This window comes from Callospermophilus lateralis, chromosome 12 (assembly GCF_048772815.1).
Source record: "Callospermophilus lateralis isolate mCalLat2 chromosome 12, mCalLat2.hap1, whole genome shotgun sequence".
NCBI classification, from domain to species: Eukaryota; Metazoa; Chordata; class Mammalia; order Rodentia; family Sciuridae; genus Callospermophilus; species Callospermophilus lateralis.
The window spans coordinates 74,347,403-74,369,228 of NC_135316.1; the positions used below are offsets into that span (position 1 = coordinate 74,347,403).

General features: G+C 45.1%; 1 protein-coding gene and 1 non-coding gene across 4 annotated transcripts; both read left to right on the plus strand.

The window, feature by feature from the left end:
• The first annotated feature begins 1,184 nt into the window (after positions 1 to 1,184).
• LOC143411928 (small nucleolar RNA U13) lies at positions 1,185 to 1,286 on the plus strand. Its single transcript, XR_013092930.1, has one exon. It is a non-coding gene; the product is annotated as a small nucleolar RNA U13 (small nucleolar RNA).
• A 10,011-nt stretch (positions 1,287 to 11,297) lies between these two features.
• Arl11 (ARF like GTPase 11) lies at positions 11,298 to 12,794 on the plus strand. Of its 3 annotated transcripts, none has more exons than XM_076872594.1 (2): positions 11,298 to 11,381; positions 11,937 to 12,794. In XM_076872594.1, exon 2 carries the CDS (start codon positions 12,127 to 12,129, stop codon positions 12,715 to 12,717), a length of 591 nt encoding a protein of 196 aa, XP_076728709.1. In that variant the 5' UTR covers positions 11,298 to 11,381; positions 11,937 to 12,126; the 3' UTR covers positions 12,718 to 12,794. The 3 variants fall into 3 exon arrangements, with proteins under 3 accessions (XP_076728709.1, XP_076728710.1, XP_076728711.1); XM_076872595.1 differs by lacking the exon at positions 11,298 to 11,381 and adding an exon at positions 11,415 to 11,470; XM_076872596.1 differs by lacking the exon at positions 11,298 to 11,381 and adding an exon at positions 11,780 to 11,858.
• Positions 12,795 to 21,826: the final 9,032 nt, after the last annotated feature.

Below are 21,826 nucleotides of genomic sequence, written 5' to 3' on the forward strand. Positions count from 1 at the left end.
CTGGGGATGTAGCTCAGTGCTAGAGTGCTTACCTAGCATAGGCAAGGATGTTCAGACTTCAGTACCCCAAAACAAAACAAAATAGATTAAATAATAAATTATCCCAGGTACTACTCGGTTCTGATTTTGTCTCCCATAGTGCACATGTTGGCTACTTAATCCCCAGTGCAACTGTGTTGACAGGAGGAACCTGTGGGAGTGATTAGGACACGAGAGCAGAGCTGTCATGAGTGGAACTATGTTGGTTATCAGGAGAATGAGTATAAATCTGGGCCTCTTTGCTCTCTGCTACTTTCTTGCCCTCCTGCCTTCTGCCATTGACTGATGCAGCACAAAGGCCCTCCCCAGATGCTGATGTCATGCTCTTGAATTTCCCAGGCTCCAGGAAAGTATACCAAATCATCTTTTTTCTTTATGAATTACCTAGTTTATGGTATTCTTTTGTTTTGTTTTTGGTACTAGGGATTGAACCCAGGGGTGCTTTACCACTTGAGCTACATTTCCAGTTCTTTTTATTTATCATTTTGAGATAAGGTCTTACTAGGTTGCTGAGACTGACCTGAAACTTGTGATCCTCCTGCTTCAGCCTCCTGAGTTGCTGGGATGACAGGAATGCACCAAACACCACGCCTGGATAGTCTATGGTATTGTGTGATAGCTACATAAAAAAGGACTGAGACATGGGATAATACAGATAGAAAGAAGCAGATCTGGGGCTAAAATGCACATCTTAATTCTTCAACCTGTGTTTTTCCTAATTTATGATGAAGATTTACTGACAAAACCACACTGCTTCATTTGTAAGATAGCAGGTAGGAATTGCTGCAGCATTCCCTCTGGTTTTAAAATTTTGGACTTGATAGCTGGGCACGGTGGTACACACCTATAATCCCAGGGGCTCAGGAGGCTGAGGCAGGAGGATTCCAAGTTCGAAGCCAGCCTTAGCAACTTAGCAAGACCCTGTGCAACTTGGTGAGATCCTGTCTCAAAGTAAAAAAAAATAATAATAATAAAAAGGGCTGGGGATGTGGCTCAGTGGTTAAGCACCCCTGGGTTCAATTCTCAATATGTGTGTGTGTGCGTGCGTGCGTGCATGCGTGCGTGCGTGCGTGCGTGTGTGTGTGCGCGTGTGTGTGCTTTACTTGATGACCATGCAACACCAGCAACAAAAATTTTGAGCATTGATCCTTTGGTTCATGAGTGTGATGACTGAGTGGTCACGCTATTATGTGAGATATGCCTCCCTCTAAACTTTGTTACGACTTTTGCACATTATCCATCTGATGTGAAAAAAAAAATTGAGCATATGAGATATATCTGCATGTGTGCATACACAAAGAAACAGACAGACACACATACGCTGTTAACCCATGTTCAAAGACAAAGCTCTTGGAATACAGCATTGCCTGTACAGAGAATCTTCTATCATGGAACACAGCGAATGGGATTGCAGCAGACATTGTTGCCCACCCAACACCATCCCTGCTTTCTCCTTACTAAGACTAGCACTATTTTATCCAGATTCTGGGGGCAACATTCTCAGAGAAATTGAACCCAGCCTGGCCATGCCAAGGAATTTCATTTCTCTTGGTCAATGAGATAAAAGGGGAAATTGGCAGCTTTGGGGAAATATTTCCTTTTTGAATAAATAGATGCACACACAGACACACACACACACAAACACACAACAAGAACACACCTTTCTCTTCTTCCTGCTCTTCAATACAGCTGTGTGAGGATAAGATGTTTGGTGTTGCTACACCAGGGAAGGAAACATCACTTGTAAACTGATGGTGCCAAAGCAGAGAATGGAAAGAGATGGGCTAATCTGTGACACTTGAGCTGCAGACCAACCCAGATCCACCTCCCTCCAGACTCACTGTCCTGGGAGAATGAGAAAACCTTCTTTCTGCCCTTGTAGCTGGGTGTTCTATAACTTCCAGCCCAAAGCATCCTCACTCTGCCTCTCTGAGTCTCAGCTCTGTTCTTTTATAAAATGATGACAATAACACCTGGCAGGGTGGTTGTGAGGAGGAAATGAAATAATAAAATGTCTAACATAAAGGAACTCAGTAAATGGCCGCTACTAACATCATGATCATGATAACTATGATATAAAATCCTCAACAGTGGAAATGTTCTCTCCACTCTGTCAATCTCTCTGCGGCACCTGGCACATTTCCCCTACAACAGTGGCCTGGGAACAGTACACCCAGCTCCTACCTTCTCTATGTGTTGAGGAGCTCAGCCATGGGCGCTTTAGGCCTGGGAGTCAAAAGGCCCAGCCCACAGGGGAAAAGAAAATTGAAATCATGTGAGATTGAAGCATAATTGATAGAGCAACATAACATACTGAAAGATCTAAGCAAGCCGTAAAACATTCATTTCTTGGGTCCTAGAAATCCCAACTCCGCCAACCCAGCCAACAGAAATGAACCAAGAGAAAAGAAAAAAGTTGATTCACAAAATCTTTAATTCAGCAGTTTTTTGAAGACTTGACAAGGAAACCAAAACATTTCCCCTTAAAGTAGTGGAATGATGAAGACAACACAATAATTTTTATTAAAGACTATGTAGGAGTAAGGCGATGTCATTTTTGACATAAATGAAAAATACATCCAATCAGAATACGAGAGTGTATACGCACACTCTTCTTATCACCACCTGGAGCACGGCTGCAGTTAGGCTGGCTATAATTGGCACCAAGGGCATTGGAACACAGGAATTGAGGGACTGCCAATTGCTGAGGGCACCCTGGCTGTTTTCTCTCTTTACTAAGATTATTAGTGGTTTTCAAAACAGCCCAGCAGCCAAGTGCAGAGCTAGAGGTGCTGGGGGAAGCAAAGGGACCGATGGTCCTGTCACCTAAAAAGCTGCACCCAGAGAAGGCATCTGAGGCAGAAGCCCCATACCCAGAACTCATGACCCAGGCAGCCATGAAGATGTACTGCAAAGACTACCAGCTCTGCAGACACCGTGAGGAAGCAAAGAGCGTATGAAACCTGGGAGGGAGGGAACTCGGGAATCCTTGCCCTTGCTTTTGCTGGGCAGATATTTCTGGTAGAATATTTCCTATCGACTACTCTCTATGAATACTGTGTATGGCCAGAGTACTAGAAAAGCATGAGCAGACAGATTTCTGTCCTTCAAAGGAATTCTCTAGAAGGCCACATATCAGCCCATGAAACCAATTACCTTAGAAAAGGCACACAGCTACCACAAACACGTGTTTGAAAAGCATGTTAAAAATAAGATAAATATATGTTTGCATACTGTAGGACTTCTGTGTTTAGGATTGGGGTCTAACTTCGTGATTGTGACATGCATGCTTGGTAACTAGGAAGTCTCTGTGCAAAGACACAGAATGCCTGACTGCTAGGAACTTTCTGTGCAAACATGGGACACTGGCTACTGGGAAACTCCTGTACAAAAGCTTGGGATGCCTGGCCGCTCTACCAATGCTCTTCATGAGAGAGCCTATTTCCCAGGCTTGGAATGCCCAGCAGCTTCCCCTTGAAGCTATTAGGATAACTATGCAGGTGCACTATCTGATTTCCATGGTCATGTCCTTGAAGGAAAGGAGACTGTTTGTATTAACCTGGACCTTATCTCAGTTAGCTAGCACTCAGGGTTAAAGGAATACTAGTTAGAATGTAGTCATGGTGATGGGTAATATATAACTTCTGGGGGGTTAATAAACGCAGCAGCAGAGAGGAGCGGCCACCTTTGTCTGCCACCTTTGTCTGCCTGCGTCTACACTGTGTGTGTGTGTGTGTGTCTGTCCTTTGTTTGCCTCTTCACAGGTTTTCTCCACAGGGCTCTTTACAGCATACTGTAAACATAAGTCACATATATTTGCAATCAAATGTATACTACATCCCATGACTGTCAACTTAGGTCTTCACACATCCACATTCTGACTCAGTCGTGAACGTGGAGTTCTTGCTGGTAGTTGACTTGCATGGTTTTCATGAATGCTCCATGGTCTGCTTCCATGCCACCCACCACAGCACAGGCTGCCAAGACAGTGTCATATTCCCCGATGGCCCACAGGACACAGGTAGGAGCAGGCTCCCTGCATGAACGAGACCACATGTCGCCTTGAAGAAACAGAGCTCACTGACTCAGAGGGCAAGAAGATGAACCTCTGGCTGTCACCAGGATGGCTTCTGGTTTGGGGTCTCTGTCCTCCCACAACTTTGGGTCCCTTATTAATTTCTTTCCCTGCAATTATGTCTTCCTCTACTGTTGGGCCCTAAAATAGAGCAAGTCACCTTTTTTTTTTTTTTTTTTGAACAAATATTTTACAATGTCCATTTCCTTTTTTCTTCCCCTATTTCTTCTCCCTCCTCCTCATCCTTCCCTCACCCTCTGGAAGGGTTGGACTCAGAACCTCACACATGCTAGGCAAGTGCTCCCACTGAGCTACACCCCAAACTCTACAATGTCTGTTTCTTAAATCTAGAAATGCAAATTGTAAATGATAGAATCTACCTAGTACTTGCATAATCTTTAAAAAAATCAGGATAATGATGTAACATAAGGAACAAATAAGAGGAAAGAAACTCAATAAGATGACACATAATTCTATATGTAAATGCTCAGACCCAACTGCACTGATAAAGCCATCACATTCTCCCATCTAAAGGCAGAACCCATGTGAGCATGATGCACCCAATACAGGGTTTTTCAGCATCTTACCAGCAGCTTAAATGTCAAGCTTCTGTTGATGATATGATATTCTGAACAGTCCACAGTAAAGCTCCAAACAAATAAAGTGCAAAATTTCCACAATTTACATATGTTTCAAGTTGGTTGTGGTTTTTCCCCCAAAATGTTCATGTACTGGAGATTTGGTCCCCAACCTGGTGGTTATGTTGGGAAGTGGTGGAGCCTTTAAAAGGTGGAGCCTAGAGGGAGGTAATTGGGCCCTGGGGATTAACGCTGTCTTGCTGAAGTTCTAGCCCTCCTGTGACTACAGCAGTGCTTTCAGAAAAGGTAATACATGTATTTTGTACAGCAAGACCCTCATCATTATACAAAATACATGTATGAATATGTGAGAAAAAAAAAAGAATAGCGTTACCCTAGATTAGGTAGAGAGAAGTGATGAGAAGGGAGGGGAGGAGAAGGGGGGAAAGGAAGGACAGCAGAATAAAATAGACATTGTTATTGCTGTGTGTATATACGTGACTGCATGACCACTGTGATTCTGCAACTTGTACACACAGAAAAATGAGAAATTATATCCCACCTGATTCAAATGTATGATATTGTACAGGTCATTGTACTGTCATATGTAACTAATTTAAAAAAAAAAAAAAGAAAAGGTTGTTATAAAGCAAGACTACACACAGTCATTTCCCTTTCCACTCCTCTGGCCTTCTTGTGAGGCAGCCAGGGCACCCTCACTAGGATGCCAGTGCTATGCTGTTGGGACCCTCCAACTACCAGGAATGTGAATCAAATAAGCACCTTTATTTTATAAGCTATTCAGTCTTAAGTATTTTGTTATATCAATGGAAAATGGACTAAGATGATGTATTAAGTACATTTCTGTAAAGCATAGTATATGTGAAAGTCATGTGGAAAATAGTTTGTACTGGTATAAAATAACATTTGATTCTAAAATCAGATTTGGTGGGGAGGGGTCCTGGATAATGAACCCAGGGGCACTTTACCACTGAGCTATATCCCCAGCCCTTTGAAGCAGGCTTTGCTTAGGGGCTTGCTAAATTGCTGAGGCTGGCCATGAACTTGTGACCCTCCTGCCTTAGCCTCCCAGGTTACTAGGATTACAGGTGTGTATCACTGTGCCTAACTAGGTTTTCTCTTTCTCTCTTTCTTTCTTCCTTTTCTTTTCATTTTTTGTTGTGGGGTTTGAACCCAGTGGTGCTTTAACCACTGAGCTATACCCCCAGTCCTTTTTATTATTTTAATTTTGAGCCAGGGTCTCATTAAATTGCCCATGCTGGCCTTGAACTTGGGATCCTCCTGCCTCAGTCTCCTGAGTCACTGGACTACAGGTACACAATACAATGCCTGGTTGGAATCAGGTAATTTTTAAATAGTGTTTTTTTAAAATCACATAAATGTCTGGGACATTCAAAAGTTGAATTAAAAGTCAAGAAACATTCACTTGTGCAGAATTCTTCTGGGCATTATAAGATGTCTAGAATCCCTGCCCGCAACCCCAGAGTTCCTGGAGCCTGCTCTAATCATATTCTCAAAGTATTTGAGTATTTTTAGCTACTAAGCCTGAGAGAACCACTGGGCTAAGTAGCTGACTCAACCTGTGCTCTTTCCCCACTTTTCTCCACCAGGAAAAACCTCACAATAGACATAAAAACCTATAAACAGTCGCAGAGCATGGTGGTATGCGTCTGTAATCCCAGCAGTTTGAGAGGCTGAGATAGGAGGATCACAAGTTCAAAGCCAGTCTCAGCAACAGCAAGGCGCTAAACAACTCAGTGAGACCCTATCTCTAAATAAAATAAAAAATAGATCTGGGGATGTGGCTCAGTGGTTGAGTGCCCCTGAGTTCAATCCCTGGTATAAAAAAAAAAGTACTGTAAACAGTCATCCATAACCACATGGCACCTGTACAACCACACCAAATTCTCAGGGCTCCACAGGTTTTCTAAGAAATTATAATCACAGATGTAGTTAAATTCTCAGAGATTTTTCAGCCTTTAGGATGACTGGAGCATTAATTCTTCCCGCAATACCCTTGAAAGATAACTTTGATGTGCTCTGCCTGGCTCTGTCCCTCATTCACTCACTGGGGAGCTGCTGGAGGTAGGAGAGTTGGGGGGTTCCCAGGGCCGTTCACTGTCACTCCTCTGCCCTCCTCCATGGATTCCTCACACAGCCCATGGTTGAGAACCTCTGGTGGAGAGAAGAGGGATTCAAGAGGTTTCACTCCTCCAAGTATGTGACCACAGGAGGCCTGGGGGGCGGAGACCATGAAAACTAGATGCCTCCTATTAGCTTCTGTGTGCATAGACTACGTCTGGGGAAAATACCTAAGAAACCAACCACGTTGGTTGTTTTCCAGGAAAGGACCCTCATGGCTAGAACACAGGAGTAAGAAGGACTTCCCTGATACTATGCCCTTTAGTATCTTTTGAATTCTGTATGAATAGCCTGGAAATATAAGTAAATCAAATCTGAGTTTTCAAAGAAACAGTTCTGTTCTCTCTCTGCTTCCTGGCTGTCTTAAACCATGCAGCCTATCTTTTCTCCACTGTTCCCTTCTGCCATGATGTTCTGTCTTACCTCAGGCCCAGCACCATGGAGCCAGCTGATCCTGAGCTGAACCCCTGAAACCAACAAACATCCTCAGAACCAAGCTATCAAGTGATGAAAATGCCAAGATACACTGAGAGACCAACTGAGCTCCCAGTCAAAACAAGGTGAACTCTCAGCAATGTGAGTGAAAGAATATCTCAGATGTTCAGCCATGTCAACCTTGGAAACCTTGTTCCAGTTTTCAACTGACATGGTTAGGAAAGGCTCCAATCAAGAAGTGTCCATTGGGCTGGGGTGTGGCTCAGCGGTAGAGTGCTTGTCTACCACATGTGAGGCCCTGGGTTCGATCCTCAGCACCACATGAAAATAAATAGATAATATAAAAAGTATTGTGTCCAACTACAACTAAAAATAAATACTTAAGAAAAAAAAGAAATATCCATTGGGGCTGAGGTTGTGGCTCAGTTGTAGAGTGCTTGCCTACCACATGTGAGGCACTGGGTTCAATTCCCAGCACCACATAAAATAAATTAATTAATTAATTAAATAAAGGTATTGAGAATATCTACAACTAAAAAAAAATATTTAAAAAAAGAAGCATCCATCTAATCTTAGGCAATTCAAGAAACCCAATAGAAAATAATATTTTTTTTGTTTTTGCTTTAAGCCATTATATTTTGTAGTATGTTATACACCAATAAACAACTGATCAGGTTTTTATGCACAGTTACCCACCCATCACAGCTTCATATCAGTTAGACTTGTGTGGCCCATCTCTGACAACTGTTTAAAATTTGTTACCCAAGATTTTACTCTAGCATGAACTATAATCATTATCCTAGTATTTCTCAAGTATTTTGGATTTCTCAACCACAAACATCTCAAACTTAAATCATTTACCTTCCTCATCATAAAAAATAAATAAGTAAAATGAGCTGGGACTGTAGCTTAACGGTAGAGCACCTCAGAGTGAGCCCCTCAGAGCCCCTCTTTCTTTTTTTTTAATATTTATTTTTTAGGTCCTGGGTTCCTTCCTCAGCACTGCATAAAAATAAATAAATAAAATAAAGGTATTGTGTCTCACTACAGCTAAAGATATATTTTAAATAAATAACAGACACAGTCCTTGGGGAAAAGCCATTATTAATTTGAGCACTGTAAGTTGAGAAAGTGAGAGATCAGAGAAAGATGTGGTCGCAAGACGAACAGAAAGGTGAAGGCAGTTATGAAGCTCAGGAAAAAGAGGCTGAACAAGACGACTTTGTGGGCATTTCTCTGCCACTTTGCAGGGGAACAAAGTTCCTGTTCTTGCACTCTTCTCCTTTGGACCTATCTATAGAGAAGATAAAATAATCACTGGGTTCTGTTCCATGATAAATAATCTCTTAAAAAACCACTAACTTCCCATCATTTCCAAACAAGCTGTTTGGACATCATTTCCACAGTTGACTTAGTTAATAACCTGTGAGCTCCTCTATCTGCTCCTCCTTCTTCTCCTCCAGGTAGACTGCACAGAAAATCAGCCCCAGATGTTGAGGCAAACAGATCCCTGGAGATGTGGTAAGTAGCAATCTTCATTATAAACTGCTTTGTGCATGTGTTGGGGTAGTCATGGCTTGCCCAAAAGGCCTGGCTACATATGAGAATTGACAAAAGTATGTTTATAAATTCATACTCTGAACCATGAGGCTCTCTATTCGGGGACCCTCTTGGGATGCCCTGGGGACAGTAGAGGTGGGATCCAAGACCCTTGTCTCTCCTGGTATGAGTGAGCCCCTTAGAGCCCCTCTTTCTTTTTTTTAATATTTATTTTTTAGGTTTAAGTGGACACAATATCTTTATCTTACATTTATTTGGTGCTGAGGATCGAGCCCAGTGCCTCATGCATGCTAGAGGAGCGCTCTACCACTGAGCCACAACCCCAGCCCCCCCGCCCCAACCTCTTTCTTTTTCCAGGTCTGGAAGCTGCAGTCACAAGCCCTCGAAGGTGATCACACTCCACATGTACCAGCCACACTCTGATTTTGATGGCTGTCTGTTCCTTCTTAAATAGTACCATCCCAGGGCCAAGTGCCAGGTTTTGGGCTCAGTACTTGTGCTTTAACTTACTTAATCCTCCCAATAACCCTCAAGTTAGGTATTACTGTTACAGCCATTAATCCCATTTTACAAAGTAAGAAGGTGAGGCTTAGAGAAACTCAGGAACATGCTTCAAGTGACACAGCTGGTAAGTAGCGAAAGCCAGGTGTACACCCCAGGTGGTCCAAGATCAAGGCCCACTGTTATTCTGGGCTCCATGTTGTCTCCCCAGGGAAGCAGCCCTCCCCAGGCTCCCCAGATGGGGGTGTCCACCCTTGTTGGGCTAAAGGGATTGAGGCCTGGGTCTACACAGGAACTCAGGCCACACAGGCTTTTGGAAACCACTGGAGTCAGGGTAAAAGTAACCACTGCTTTCCTAGCATTCATCTTCCTTGCCTAACATAGGATCTTGGTCTCAGGAAAGCTCCTTCACACCTGGGGAGGCCTGATCTCCATGGCAGTGTTCCCAGCTCCTCCCTCTGGATGCCTGTCTAGCCCCTGGAGGGTAGAACCTCCCTGAGACTCCAAGATCAGTGCCGCAAAGAGGCCTCCCAACACCCTGCAGGCTGTCTATGTGGCCCCTGGAATCTTTGGAGTGTGGTTCTGCTCTCCCAGTGGATTCTGAGTAACTGATTTTTTTTTTTTTTTAATTCTATTTCGTGGCAGTGTCATCTACTATGCAAGGCAGACATAATGTTACTACTCAAGAAAAAAACTAAGCGACAATTTTAATCACCCACAGTTCCACCACATTAATGTTACCTTTTAATTTCTATGATTTACCTTCAGTACCTATTTTTTTTTTCATTCAGTACTTTGAAGCTTGTATGGTTCTGTAAACACAGATGACAAGAGAAAGCTTCTCCAACTCTGTCCACAGGAAGAGCTTCTTCAAAGTATACCAATATTTATTTGGGAATAGCTGATCATTGCAATGGGAACACGTGTGTCATAGTAAACTATGTGCTTACTCAAGCAAGTTGAGGCAAGGAGAAGTTTTTAAAGGCAAACCTGCAGAGGATTACATAAAATATTTTAAAATAAGAAAACTTGCAAGAACCAATAACAAGGATGGTGTCAAAGATTAAGTAGGCAGTTGCTGGGCAGATCTGTCCTTGCAGAAGTATTTTTTGTGTAAGGTTATGGTTCTGGCAGTTTTTTTTTTTTTTTTTTTTTTTTTGTGTGTGTGTGTGTGAATTTGTGGTTCTGGCAGGTTTTTTGTTGTTGTTGTTGTTGTTGGTGGTGGTGGTGTGTGTGTGTGTGTGTGTGTGTGAATATTTCTTCTCAGATATTTAAGCATAAATGTCTGATAAGACATTCTGTCTTCTTTGTCTATTTATGTATTTATTTATTTATGGTTAAGTCTTGACAATAGTGACTCCTTTTGATTCTGACAACTTCTACAGTCCCAAGCAAATAGAAGAATCTCCAGGTACCAGATAAACATTGATGCATATCCTGGAAGAAGAAGGTCTGACTTTCAGAACCCTCCCTGAGATCACAGGACTATGAGGGGAAGAGCAAGAGCAGGCAGCTGAAGTCTGGCCTGGTAGGACACCTCCCTCATCCTAGCTATCCAGGAGGCTGAGGCAGGACATTGCAAAGTTTGAGGCCAGCCTGGGCAACTTAGACTCTGTCTCAAAATAAAGTAAAATTTTGAAAAGGGGTGGGGGTGTAGCTCAGTGGTAGAACACTTGCCTAGTATGTATGAGTCCCTGGGTTCAATCTTCAGAGCCACAAAAATAAACAAACAAAAAATAAATAAATAGGAAGGCAGCTGAACCTACAGACTTCTTCAGGCATAGGCTCTGAGTTGCTGTGAAACATTATTTGGGGCTGGGCCTGATTCCACTAAGAGCTGAAGAACTGTGGACATCTCCGTGGCATGTCCCCAGTAGGGAAAGGAAGCAGAGAAAGGAGAAATTGCAATAGCCACAGCACTTCCTTCATGTCTCATTCTTGGGACATGCCTGACCAGCAGACAGCAGCTCCATGGTAGAAGAGAGCCCCAGAGGAGGAACATTCTGCTGCCATCTAAAGATAACACCGAGGTAATTTTAATTTTCACTCTTCTCCCTTTGGCAGGAGTGAAGAGAGGCATCTTATTTTCCTCCGAGGCCACTAATACACACTCTCAGAGGTGAGATGTCCCTTTTCCTATCCTACCCATGTTTCTCCTAACTCAGGGACAGGTCTTCTATCTTTGTGTGAGTTCTTCTAAAAACAGGTGGAGTGTTCTGGAGGGCATTTGCCTGGGTGAGTCAGTGGAGGAAACCAGTTGGCAGCCGAGTCATAAATTTGCCCCCAGAGAGTGGTTATAAATAGTCACTACTGACAGGACCCTGCTAGGCCTGTGGGGTGGGGGTGCCCAAGGTAGAGGAAGTCAGCAGGCCTAGCTGGGCCTCTTCACCTTGCAAGGAAACCACAAAGCTGTCCCTTCCGGGTTTAGGCTTAAAGGAAGCAGAGAGGCCAGAGGCCACAGACGAGCAGACATTGAAATCCTCTTTCTGTAATTTCGACTGAACTAGGTCTGTCTAACTGGAACTCCATTTCCCCTCTTTGCTCTAACTACTGAGGAATGTGAGCCCACATTTTGTGTCTTCTAGGAGGCCTCACACTCTCCTCTGAAGCAGGCCCCAGCCGTCAGCCAGCTGGTGGGGACTCAGGCTCCCTCACTTCCTGGCCCTTTCAACACCGGTCCCTCCTGTAGAGCAGAAGCTCATCTCGTGCCTGTGTGGGTTTGTATTCCTTCAGAGAGTGTAAAGCCTTTGTCGCTGGGACTTAGCAGTGACCACCATGGGGTCTGTGAATTTCAGAAGTCACAAGGCAGAAGCCCAGGTGATGATGATGGGCCTCGACGGGGCAGGCAAGACCACCCTCCTGTACAAACTGAAGGGCCACCAGGAAGTGGAGACCCTGCCCACCATAGGTTTCAACGTGGAGCCTCTTGAAGCTCCTGGGCATCAGTCAGTGATCCTCTGGGACGTGGGGGGCCAGGCTCAGCTCAGGGCCAGCTGGAAGGACTATCTGGAAGGCACTGAGGTGCTCGTGTACGTGCTGGACAGCACTGATGAAGCCCGCTTGCCTGAGGCTGTGGGTGAGCTCAAAGAAGTCCTGAAGGACCCCAACATGACGGGTGTCCCTTTCCTGGTGCTGGCCAATAAGCAGGAGGCCCCGGATGCCCTCCCGCTGCGGGAGATCAGAAGGAGGCTGGGCCTGGCGTGCTTCGCAGACCGCGGCTGGGATCTCCGGGCCTGCAGCGCCCTCACCGGCCAGGGGCTGCCCGAGGCCTGGAAGAGCCTGCAGGCTCTGCTGAAATCCCGCAGCCGCCTGTGTCTCCAGCTCAGAGCCGGTGGGGCAGGGCACAGGGACCACCAGAAATCCTGACCAGGCCCCAGCAGCTTATCTTGGCTCCTGTGAACCGGAAGAACCAGCTAATCCTGGAGCAGCTTCAGCTTTCTATTCTCAGACGGGACACTCTCTTCTCGGGACTCATTTTCAGTGGTATTTATGTTGAAAAAATCTTTGAATAACAATTTTATTCTTTGAATAATGGTACTCTAATAAAAAAAAAAAAAAAGAAAACCCTCAACATGTTTCATTGAATAGCTCATTATCAAGTGTGAATGGAGCAACAAGTGGTCACATAAAGGGAGATGTAAGTTCAATAAAAGGGAGAGGTTTCAAGATCGAATTTGAGTATCATCTGGACACATTTGCGGTCATTATGAGTGATTTTCCCTGATGGCCTCTGGGTAAGTGCCACTGTCCTTCTTGGTACAAGTAGCCAGAGCAGGTGGGTTGGCTGCCACAGATTCTGCGTTATAGAAGTTCAGTGGGGCCCCCAGCCCTGAGCAAGCAGCTGTGAGTTAAGGGCTTCCAAAATTCACTCACCTTTCTGACCCAGATTAAACCATTTCTACCCTTTATCATCCTGTGTAGATCTTTTTCAAAATCCCATTATGTATTTTCTTCTCTTTTCTCCTTCTTGTAACACTTAGTCTTTCCTTAAAGGTCAGATCAATTGTTTCATTCATTAAATAAAAACTATGGGGCTGAGTTGTGGCACAGCGGTAGAGGACTTGCTGAGCATGTGTGAGGCACTGGGTTTGATCCCTACATTCCACAAAAAAATTAAAAATAAAAAAATAAAGGTATTGTGTCCATCTACAACTTGGAAAAAAAAAAACTATGTAGAGTGCTTAATTTGTGGTAAAAGACAATGGAGCATCGTGGTGCACGCCTGTAATTCCAGCTGCCTGGGAGGCTGAGGCAGGAGGATCTCAAGTTCAAAGCCAACCTCAGCTTAGTGAGGCCCTAAGCAACTCAGCAAGACCTTGCCTCAAAAAAAAAAAGTGGGGGTTGGCAGGAAGGGGTTGGGGATGTGACTCAGTGGTTAAGCACCCCTGGGTTCAATCTCCAGCTCAAAAAAAAAAAAAAAAAGACAAAAGAGCTTTTAGATGTGAACCAAGTGCTTTAGAGGAATTATGAATTCTGAAGATAGGGATAACTGCAGTGCCTTCTCCCTTATGATGGATAGTAAAATGGAAAGTTGAACACAGTATTCTAAAAGGATTTTTCAGGTGTCTGTTACCTGGGATCCATAAAAGGCCTGAGCTTATTTGCAAAATGTTATGCTTTGGGCCATTTTTCTGGAAAAGGGACCCATAACTTTTGTCAGAATTTCAAAGACATCTGTGATTCCCAGAAGTAAAGGATCAATAATCTGGCTTTATCCATCCGATCCCAGAATGTGAGTGTGTGCATTTGACATCCGTTCTTAAATGAAACAGCCTAAATGTTAGATGGTCCTTGGATCCTGCATTAAAATTAGCTTCCTAGCCAGGCGTGTTGGCACACACCTATAATCCCAGAGACTTGGGAGGCTAAGGCAGGAGGATCCAAGTTTGAGGCCAGTCTCAGCAACTTAGCAAGACCTTGTCTCAAATGAATAAACAAATAAACAAACAAATAAAACTGGGCATGTAGCAGAGTGGTAAAAGTGCCCTTGGGTTCAATCTTCAGTAACATCACCTTGCAAAAAAGATCAGCTTTCAGGGCTGGGGATGTGGCTCAAGTGGTAGCACGCTTGCCTAGCATGCAGTGAGGCACTGGGTTCGATTCTCAGCACCACATAAAAATAAAATAAATATATTGTGTCCACCTAAAACTAAAAAAAAAAAAAAAAAAAAAAAAAAAAAAAGATCAGCTTATAGCTCCTGGTGGTGGTTCTGTCCTCTTTGGAGCATCACAATGTAAGTTGGACCTCAGTCCCCTCTAACATCTGAGATCTTTTACCCACATTCCTCCCTTCTACCAGCTTTGGCATGCCTTGTTCTTCCTACTCGTCGTCAATCAACATACTTCAAAGTTTCTTCTATTAGACCGAAGGATGCAAAGATGAATGAGATAGGGCCTCAGGTCTCAGGGAACTCTGGTTCCAGATGCCTAGTGCTGGCGCTAGGCTCTGTGCATGGTGTCTCACAGAGACCATCTCTCATTCTCACATCCCTGCAAAGTGGGCATTATTCCCATTTTATATAATTAAAAACAACTGGAATTCGAAACCAAATAGGTCTAGCCCTGATGCCTTCCACATCATGCTTCTAGAAGGTTTAAGCAGGGAAGTCCTTCCATCAGCAGATGGGCTAGGGTGGGGGCGTGGACATTCTAGTCAAAGGGAAGAGACTGCACAGAAGCATGGGGTGGGTGGGTGCGGGAAGAATAAGTAAGATGGTGTACCTGGAGAGAGGAGGGAGAAGGTGATGTTGTAATAGGAGATGAAACTGGAAAGGAAGTTAAGGTCCAAGTTGAGAAGGGCTGTTTGGACTTTCATATTTTAGGCGTTTGGCTCAGAGATGCAAAAATCATGGAGCTTTGTTTCCTTTAGGAGGATAACTTAGTGGGAGTGTGGGGGTGAGATAAAGAGAAAAGGGGAGATGGGAAGGCAGGGAAACCAGCTGGGTGACCATCGCAGAATAGAAGAGAGGCAGAGGCAGAGAGGAGAAAATTGAAGTTATTTTTAAGGGAAGAAGTTGAGAGAGGAAGAATTTGGAGATGGTTCAAGATCTTGATCCTGCATGAAAGGATTGGAATGCTATGAACTGAGAAGGTGAGCACAGAAGGCAGCTGGGGCCCAGGAAGTGCAGCCTGGGAGGGCTGGACCACTGCGCTCTGTGTTTGAGATGTGGGGTTTGCATTCGGTGACAGCTTCTTTCAGATCATCCAGAATGTGAGCTCCCTGAGACACTGAGAACCTGTGGAGGCAACTGCTGGCTTCTGCTCATGGAGGCTCATTTTCTCATGTGATGTGTGGCTTCTTTATTATGAGCTCATCTTCAGTAGGAGTTGCTTTTCCTGTGTGACTTCCATGAGCCCTGGGTTGTGACAGTATCTCTACAGAGCAGTTTTTTTCCTTAGCATCTCCTAGGATCCCGGAGATTTTAATTGTTTTAGACCAAATATAGTGTTGGTTTCCCCATTTGGGCTTCTGGATCTCATGGGTATTCGAAATTGGGACTCAGCACCCATTCCACAGGTCCCAGAGGGTTTAATTCTGACAGGTGATATGTATCTATGACTCAAGTCAGACAATTTGCTTCCTCATACTTCCCTGAGCTGGTGGGCAGCATTTTCTGAACTCCTTTTAAAGAAAGCATCTCTTTGGTGCCCTTGTTTTTCTCCTCAGCTCAGATCAACATCTTCTCTTCTCAGAGCAAGCCAAAGGCCACAGCTCCAGGCCCCTGCCCCGGGGTGTCATAACCTTAGCTAGGCCCTGGAGCCATTGGCTCCTCTAAAATCTCCAGGGTTTCAGCTTACACTTAACTGCTTTGGCTGTGGGTTTCCTCTCCATTTCCATCACTTGAGGATTTCCTTTTGTACAAAGATGACATACTTTTTTTTTTTTTTTTTTTTTTTTTTTGATACTGGGGATTAAACCCAGAGGCACTTAACCACTGAGTCACATCCCCATACCTTTTTTTGTATTTTATTTAGACAGAGGGTCTTGCTGAGTTGCTTAGATCCTCCCTAAATTGCTGAGGCTGGCTTTGAACTCACGATCCTCCTGCCTCAGCCTCCTGAGGCACTGAGATTACTGGCATGTGCCACTGCAGCTGATGACATTTTAAAAGATCTTTTTTTTTTTTTTTTGCTATAGTTTACTGAACATTTCCCTGACTTTGTAATGGTAAAGCTGTGATCTGTGTGGCTAGATGTCATGAACTTGTTTTGCTGTGTGGCCAGGAGCCTTCTCGGATGCTGGCATCAGGGCAACCTGTTAGCTCTGCGCTGAGGAAGAATCTGTGCAGTGTTTGGAAGGAGGGGAAACCTGAAGGAAGGGAGACAGGGCAGAGGAAGACCGGGGGTGTCTACTGATGGAGGTCCACCCTATTGACACCATTGGTCTGCACAGACGGTCATCACAGCTGCCCCATCATGCCATGGGCAGTCTTTTCCCTGGTCTTTGACACTGCCTCTATGTTACCCAGGTCAGTCTCCTCCCTGACCTCAAGATACCTCATGCTAGTCCCCCATGTGTGCGCTCTGAGTACTGAGCGCTTCCCTGAAGCCCGCAGTCTTAGAAGGCAGACAGATGCTCTTGGTCCTAATAAACCCCAGGAAGTCTCCTTTCATAATTCCCTTCAGATAAAATTTCTGAAAAAGAACAATAATAGCAAAATATAATAACCACGCCCCGGCAGGTTAACCGTAGCTCCCTGCTGGTCCACCTCTGCTTAGAGGGACTGAATGTCCAGTCACCCACATAGCATTACCTAGTCTGCAGTTCTAGGCTATTATACAATTCTCTGGACGAAGATGAAAGGTAGGTCTGAGAGTCCAAGGGCTGCTCTGCCAGCCTTCCACTCATCAACTGGTGAAACATTGGCCTGAAGGACAGGCATGTGCACCCTCTTGAAATATCTTTTTTTTTTTTTTTTTTTTTTTTTCAGTATTGGGGATTGAACCCAGGGGACCTTTAACACTGAGCTACATCTCCAGGCTTTTTTGTTGTTGTTGTTAGACAGGTTCTCACTAAGTTGCTGAGACCAACCTTAAGCTTGCTATCCTCCTGCCTTAGCCTTCCAAGTTGCTAGGATTATAGGCGTGAGCCACCGTACCTAACCCTTCTCTTGGGGTTTCTAATGTCCTCTGTGCATATGCTCTGACCTGTCAAGCTACCATGTTGGGGGCTGGGCTGGGGAAGTCAGCCCTTAGAGTGATGATAGTATTGGCAGCAGTTCTGCAGGGCACCCAATTTTAGGAAGACTCACACCTGGTCTTCCATAGGCTTATGTTGTTTGCCTGTCTGTACCTCCCCGTCAGATCCCACCCACTATTTCAGGATCCCCAGATCTTACATCACCAGAAAGTCTGGCCTGCATATTCCAGCCCATGTCGATCCTCCCCTTGAACCAGTCCTGTGGTGCTGACTGTTCTCGGTGTCTTAACCGGGCTGTTCAACAAGTGATATATGAGGATGGTAAGGGGCTGGCTCTGTGGTAGAGCACTTGCCTAGCATGTGTGAGGCACTGGGTTCCATCCTCAGCACCACATAAAAATAAAAACAATAAATAAAGGTATTGTGTCCATCTACAATTAAAAAAATATTAAAAAAAAAAAAACCTAGAATAATGTGAGATAATGAGTTGCTCATGAAATACTTGGATGAAGAACAAGTAACTAATTAAAGCCAGGGAACTGGGTGTCATGGTAGGGAGTCCCTAGGTCCTCTAAACTGTCCAGAATAAAATCCAAGACTGAGAACACCAAGAGGTTCATCGACGTAAGAGCCAAAATGGCAGCACCAATCTCTACTTCAGGCATCCTTTGCAACAAAAAGTCACATGTACTTTTTCTAGAACATCCTGACTTTTGATCTGGGTAGGAGAGAGGGAGGTAAGTGGGAACCTATAGCCAGGCTGGAAGACTAACAGGGATGACAAGATTGTTAGGCACCTGGCTTTTGCCTTGGCACATGTTGACCTTTGCTGCCACTTTCTTGGATCTGTAAAAGCAAAAACAAATTAAAAGAAGAGATGGAAGGGCCTGGGGGTGTGGCTTGGTGGTAGAGCACTTGCCCAGCCTGAGCAAGACCCTGTGTTCCAACCCCAGTACTGCAGAGAGAGGGAGAAAGAGAGAATAAAAGGGGGGTTGATGCTCCCTATTGAAAATAAAGGAGACTTCACTGCCCTTCCCTTTTTTTTTTTTTTTTCAGAGCATTTTTTTTTTAGTAAGGGGACTTGCAATTTTAAATGCTTTCCTGTCTCTTTGAGATGTATACACATTTTTTTTTTTTTTAAGCCAAATAAAGCTCAGGAATGTCTTTTTCAGGAGCCATCTCTTTGAAATGCAGTCATCAAAGGAAACAGCTCCCTTCTCTTTGAGTGGGAGAGGGGGAGCCTACACTTCAAGTTGCAAAACTACCTCCCCCCCTTAAAGATAAGAGAGGGTTGCTTTTCCTTTGGATAAAGCTAATTAGCTAACAGATGGTGACCTCATTTACCAGGTGAGTCTAGGGTGAACTCCACGTGACAAATGGTGTCCTCAAGTCCTCTTGCTGGGGGAGGGGACTGGCCCATCAATGTTTGCCTGGAGTGACAGCATCTGTCTGTCTTTGCAACCTCTTAGGGTCCTGTCTATGACACACACCACATTCTCACTCAATAATAAAATAATCTTCTTTCCCTTCTACCTCCATGGAGAGGTTTTCTGGCTTGGTGGAAATTTTGTTTTAAATTATATCTACTTCCCAGATTCCACTGCTTGGCTCCAGGAGATTTAAGTTACACCCATGATTAGTAAAATAGCACCCTAGTGTACAAAGGGTATCTCGAGGTGGTTTTTGGAGGGCACTTAATTAAGAAGCATGAGCACGTGTTTGCCATGACCGGTGGCACTTCTACTGGCATGATTACCAACCCGTGATGGCCCTGAACCCACCAAGAGGACTTTGACATGCCATCTCTGAATTTCCTACCTACATGGCTCATAAAAGCAGCCACGCCAGAAAAACAGAACAATTTTAGAAAAAAAAGAATAATAAGTTTTTTGGGCTGAGGTTGTGGTTTAGTAGTAGAAGGCTTGCCTAGCACATGTGAGACACTGGGTTCGATCCTCAGCACCACATATAAATAAAATAAAGGTATTGTGTCTATCTACAATTGAAGTGGCACCCCCTTTTCTCCACAAAAAAGCCCTCTTCACCATGGCTGATTTTAAGACTGTCAGCAAAAGAGTCCAATGTAGATAAACTTCCTATTTTCATGTCACCCTGTTTACTTGGCCACTGGCCAGGAAGATACCAGCACTCCAGGTGCTGGACACCCCCTTACTAGTTTTTCACAAACGTATCCAGTATAGTACTTTGTAGAAATGTGCAAACAAGGCCTCTGGCCTGAGCTGGGCTTCACAGAGATGTCTACATTTTTAAGATAAGTTATGAATGGGCTCCATGGTAACAGCTGGCAGGGGGAGAAGAAGCTCTCCCCTTCTCAGGTGTTGTCCTTGAAGAGTTAACTTGCCCAGAACAGTGAAAGAAAAAGCTGCTTTTATGTGAACTTCTGCAGACTGTGAACTTCTGAGCCCCTCCCCTTACATGCTGGGTATAAAATTCTGAAACTCCCTGAACTCGGGGTTCAGGGGATTGATTATAGCAAAGGCTGTACCCTCTGAACCTGGCTGCAGCCAAATAAAACTGTTTCCTGCTATCTTCAGTGCCTTGCCTCGTTTGTCCCTACAACATTTTTGGCGACCCAGATGGGACAGAGGAGGTAAGGAAGGCTATTCTGCCTCTCTTGTCTCTGGGGACCGGCTTCCCTGGGGCGATGGGGGACAGTGGTCCCCTTGGCATACACAGGCCACTCTTGGCCTGAAGGATGATCCACTCACCCAGCGCCCTGGGGCTGCCGCCCTGGAGCACAACGGAACCCACAGACAACAGGAACCAGAATTAGGGTTTTGGAGCACCGCCCATCTGAACAGGTAGGACCCGGGTCCATTTGGTTTTGTAGCCCACCCGACTTCCCCTTCGAGGCCTAAGCGGGTGGAAGAGAGGCTTGATCACCCTCTGTTGGGTCCCGAGTACCCTCCAAAGGGGTTGGAGCTGAAACGGACCCGGGGAGTCGCCCGAGTAGTCTCTGTTCAGGGTCAGCGAGCAGAGGGGAAACCGTGACTCCCTTTTTGTTTGGTTTGGAATTGTTGGAATTTGGGCGGTATAGAAATTTGTCCTGGCCATGTCTGTGTGAAAGTGTGTGAATGAGACGGACAAAGGGAAGGGTTCCGACCCAACCCAAGGGCCGAAGCAAGTGCAGAGTCCTGATCCGTGGTTCCGTGGGACCTCATACAGTCTATGGCGGAATTTCACCAACCAACGTTTAGGGGAAAGCTCCAGGTCAGGGGTTGATATGACCCGCAGGCTAAGAGGGCCAGGCCCTAAGTCCCCGCCAGGGGAGCGACTGGAGATGGACGAAGCGAGTGTTGTCCTAAGTGTGTTTTGTTCTAAGTGTGAGACACCGACACCGATGCAGGGTGGAACATGCGAGGCACACTAAGGAAACTGAGCCTTCTGAAATGTGTGTTAGAAACCTTTAGGAAGGTTTTCCTGGTAACTGTGGGGTGAGACTCACTCCACAAAGGTTGCATACTCTGTGTGAATTAGAGTGGTTCATCCAAGATGTGGGCTGGCCACCAGAAGGATCTTTAGATGGGAGAGTCTTTGCTGAGATCCATTTGATTTGGAACCCCTGAACCAGTTCTCTTATATTGATTGCTGGCAAGAGATAGTACAGAAACAATCCCCTTGGTTGAGAGCCTGTCTAGATGGACAATCCAAGCTGACGTTAGCCAGAAACATAGTGGTCTCTAAGACCCAGCGGAAAGCAGCTTAACATAAACCTGACTAGGAAAGACAGGACAGAAAACAGTCCCCCCCCCCCCCCCCAGCCAGAAGAGGACCCAGGACCAACTTTGCCAAGATCACTGGGACAGCAGACTGTCCCCTCAGCCCCCTTGTCCTCAGAGGCAACAAATGATGGCCCCCAATACTGGCTATTCCATCCTCTGTGATGTCCTTAGAGCCAAAGGCTTCCTAGGACCAAAGACTCTTTCACCTCCCAAGATGAAGGTGGGAGATTTGTCCCAAGACCAGAGCCACAACTCAGATGAGAACTCTCTAGATGCCCTGCAAGGGACTAAAGGACCTGCCCACATTGACCAGAAGGGAAATGTCTGGGGGAGACAAGGCAGTTTTGTGAGCCAGCCTTTCTCCACCATTGAGCTCATAAGCTGGAAAAACCATACTCCCTCCTACACGGAGAAACCCCGGGCCATGCCTGATCTGATGCAGCCCATTATCCCGACCTAGGACGGGGCCCCAACAAAGAAGAAGGTCTAAAGACAAAGAGATGTCAAGCCCTACACTGTCTGTGCCCAAGAGTTAGAAGGAATCAGCCAGCCCGGAGCCCCAGCCTAAGCCCAGCACATCTCAGACAGAGCC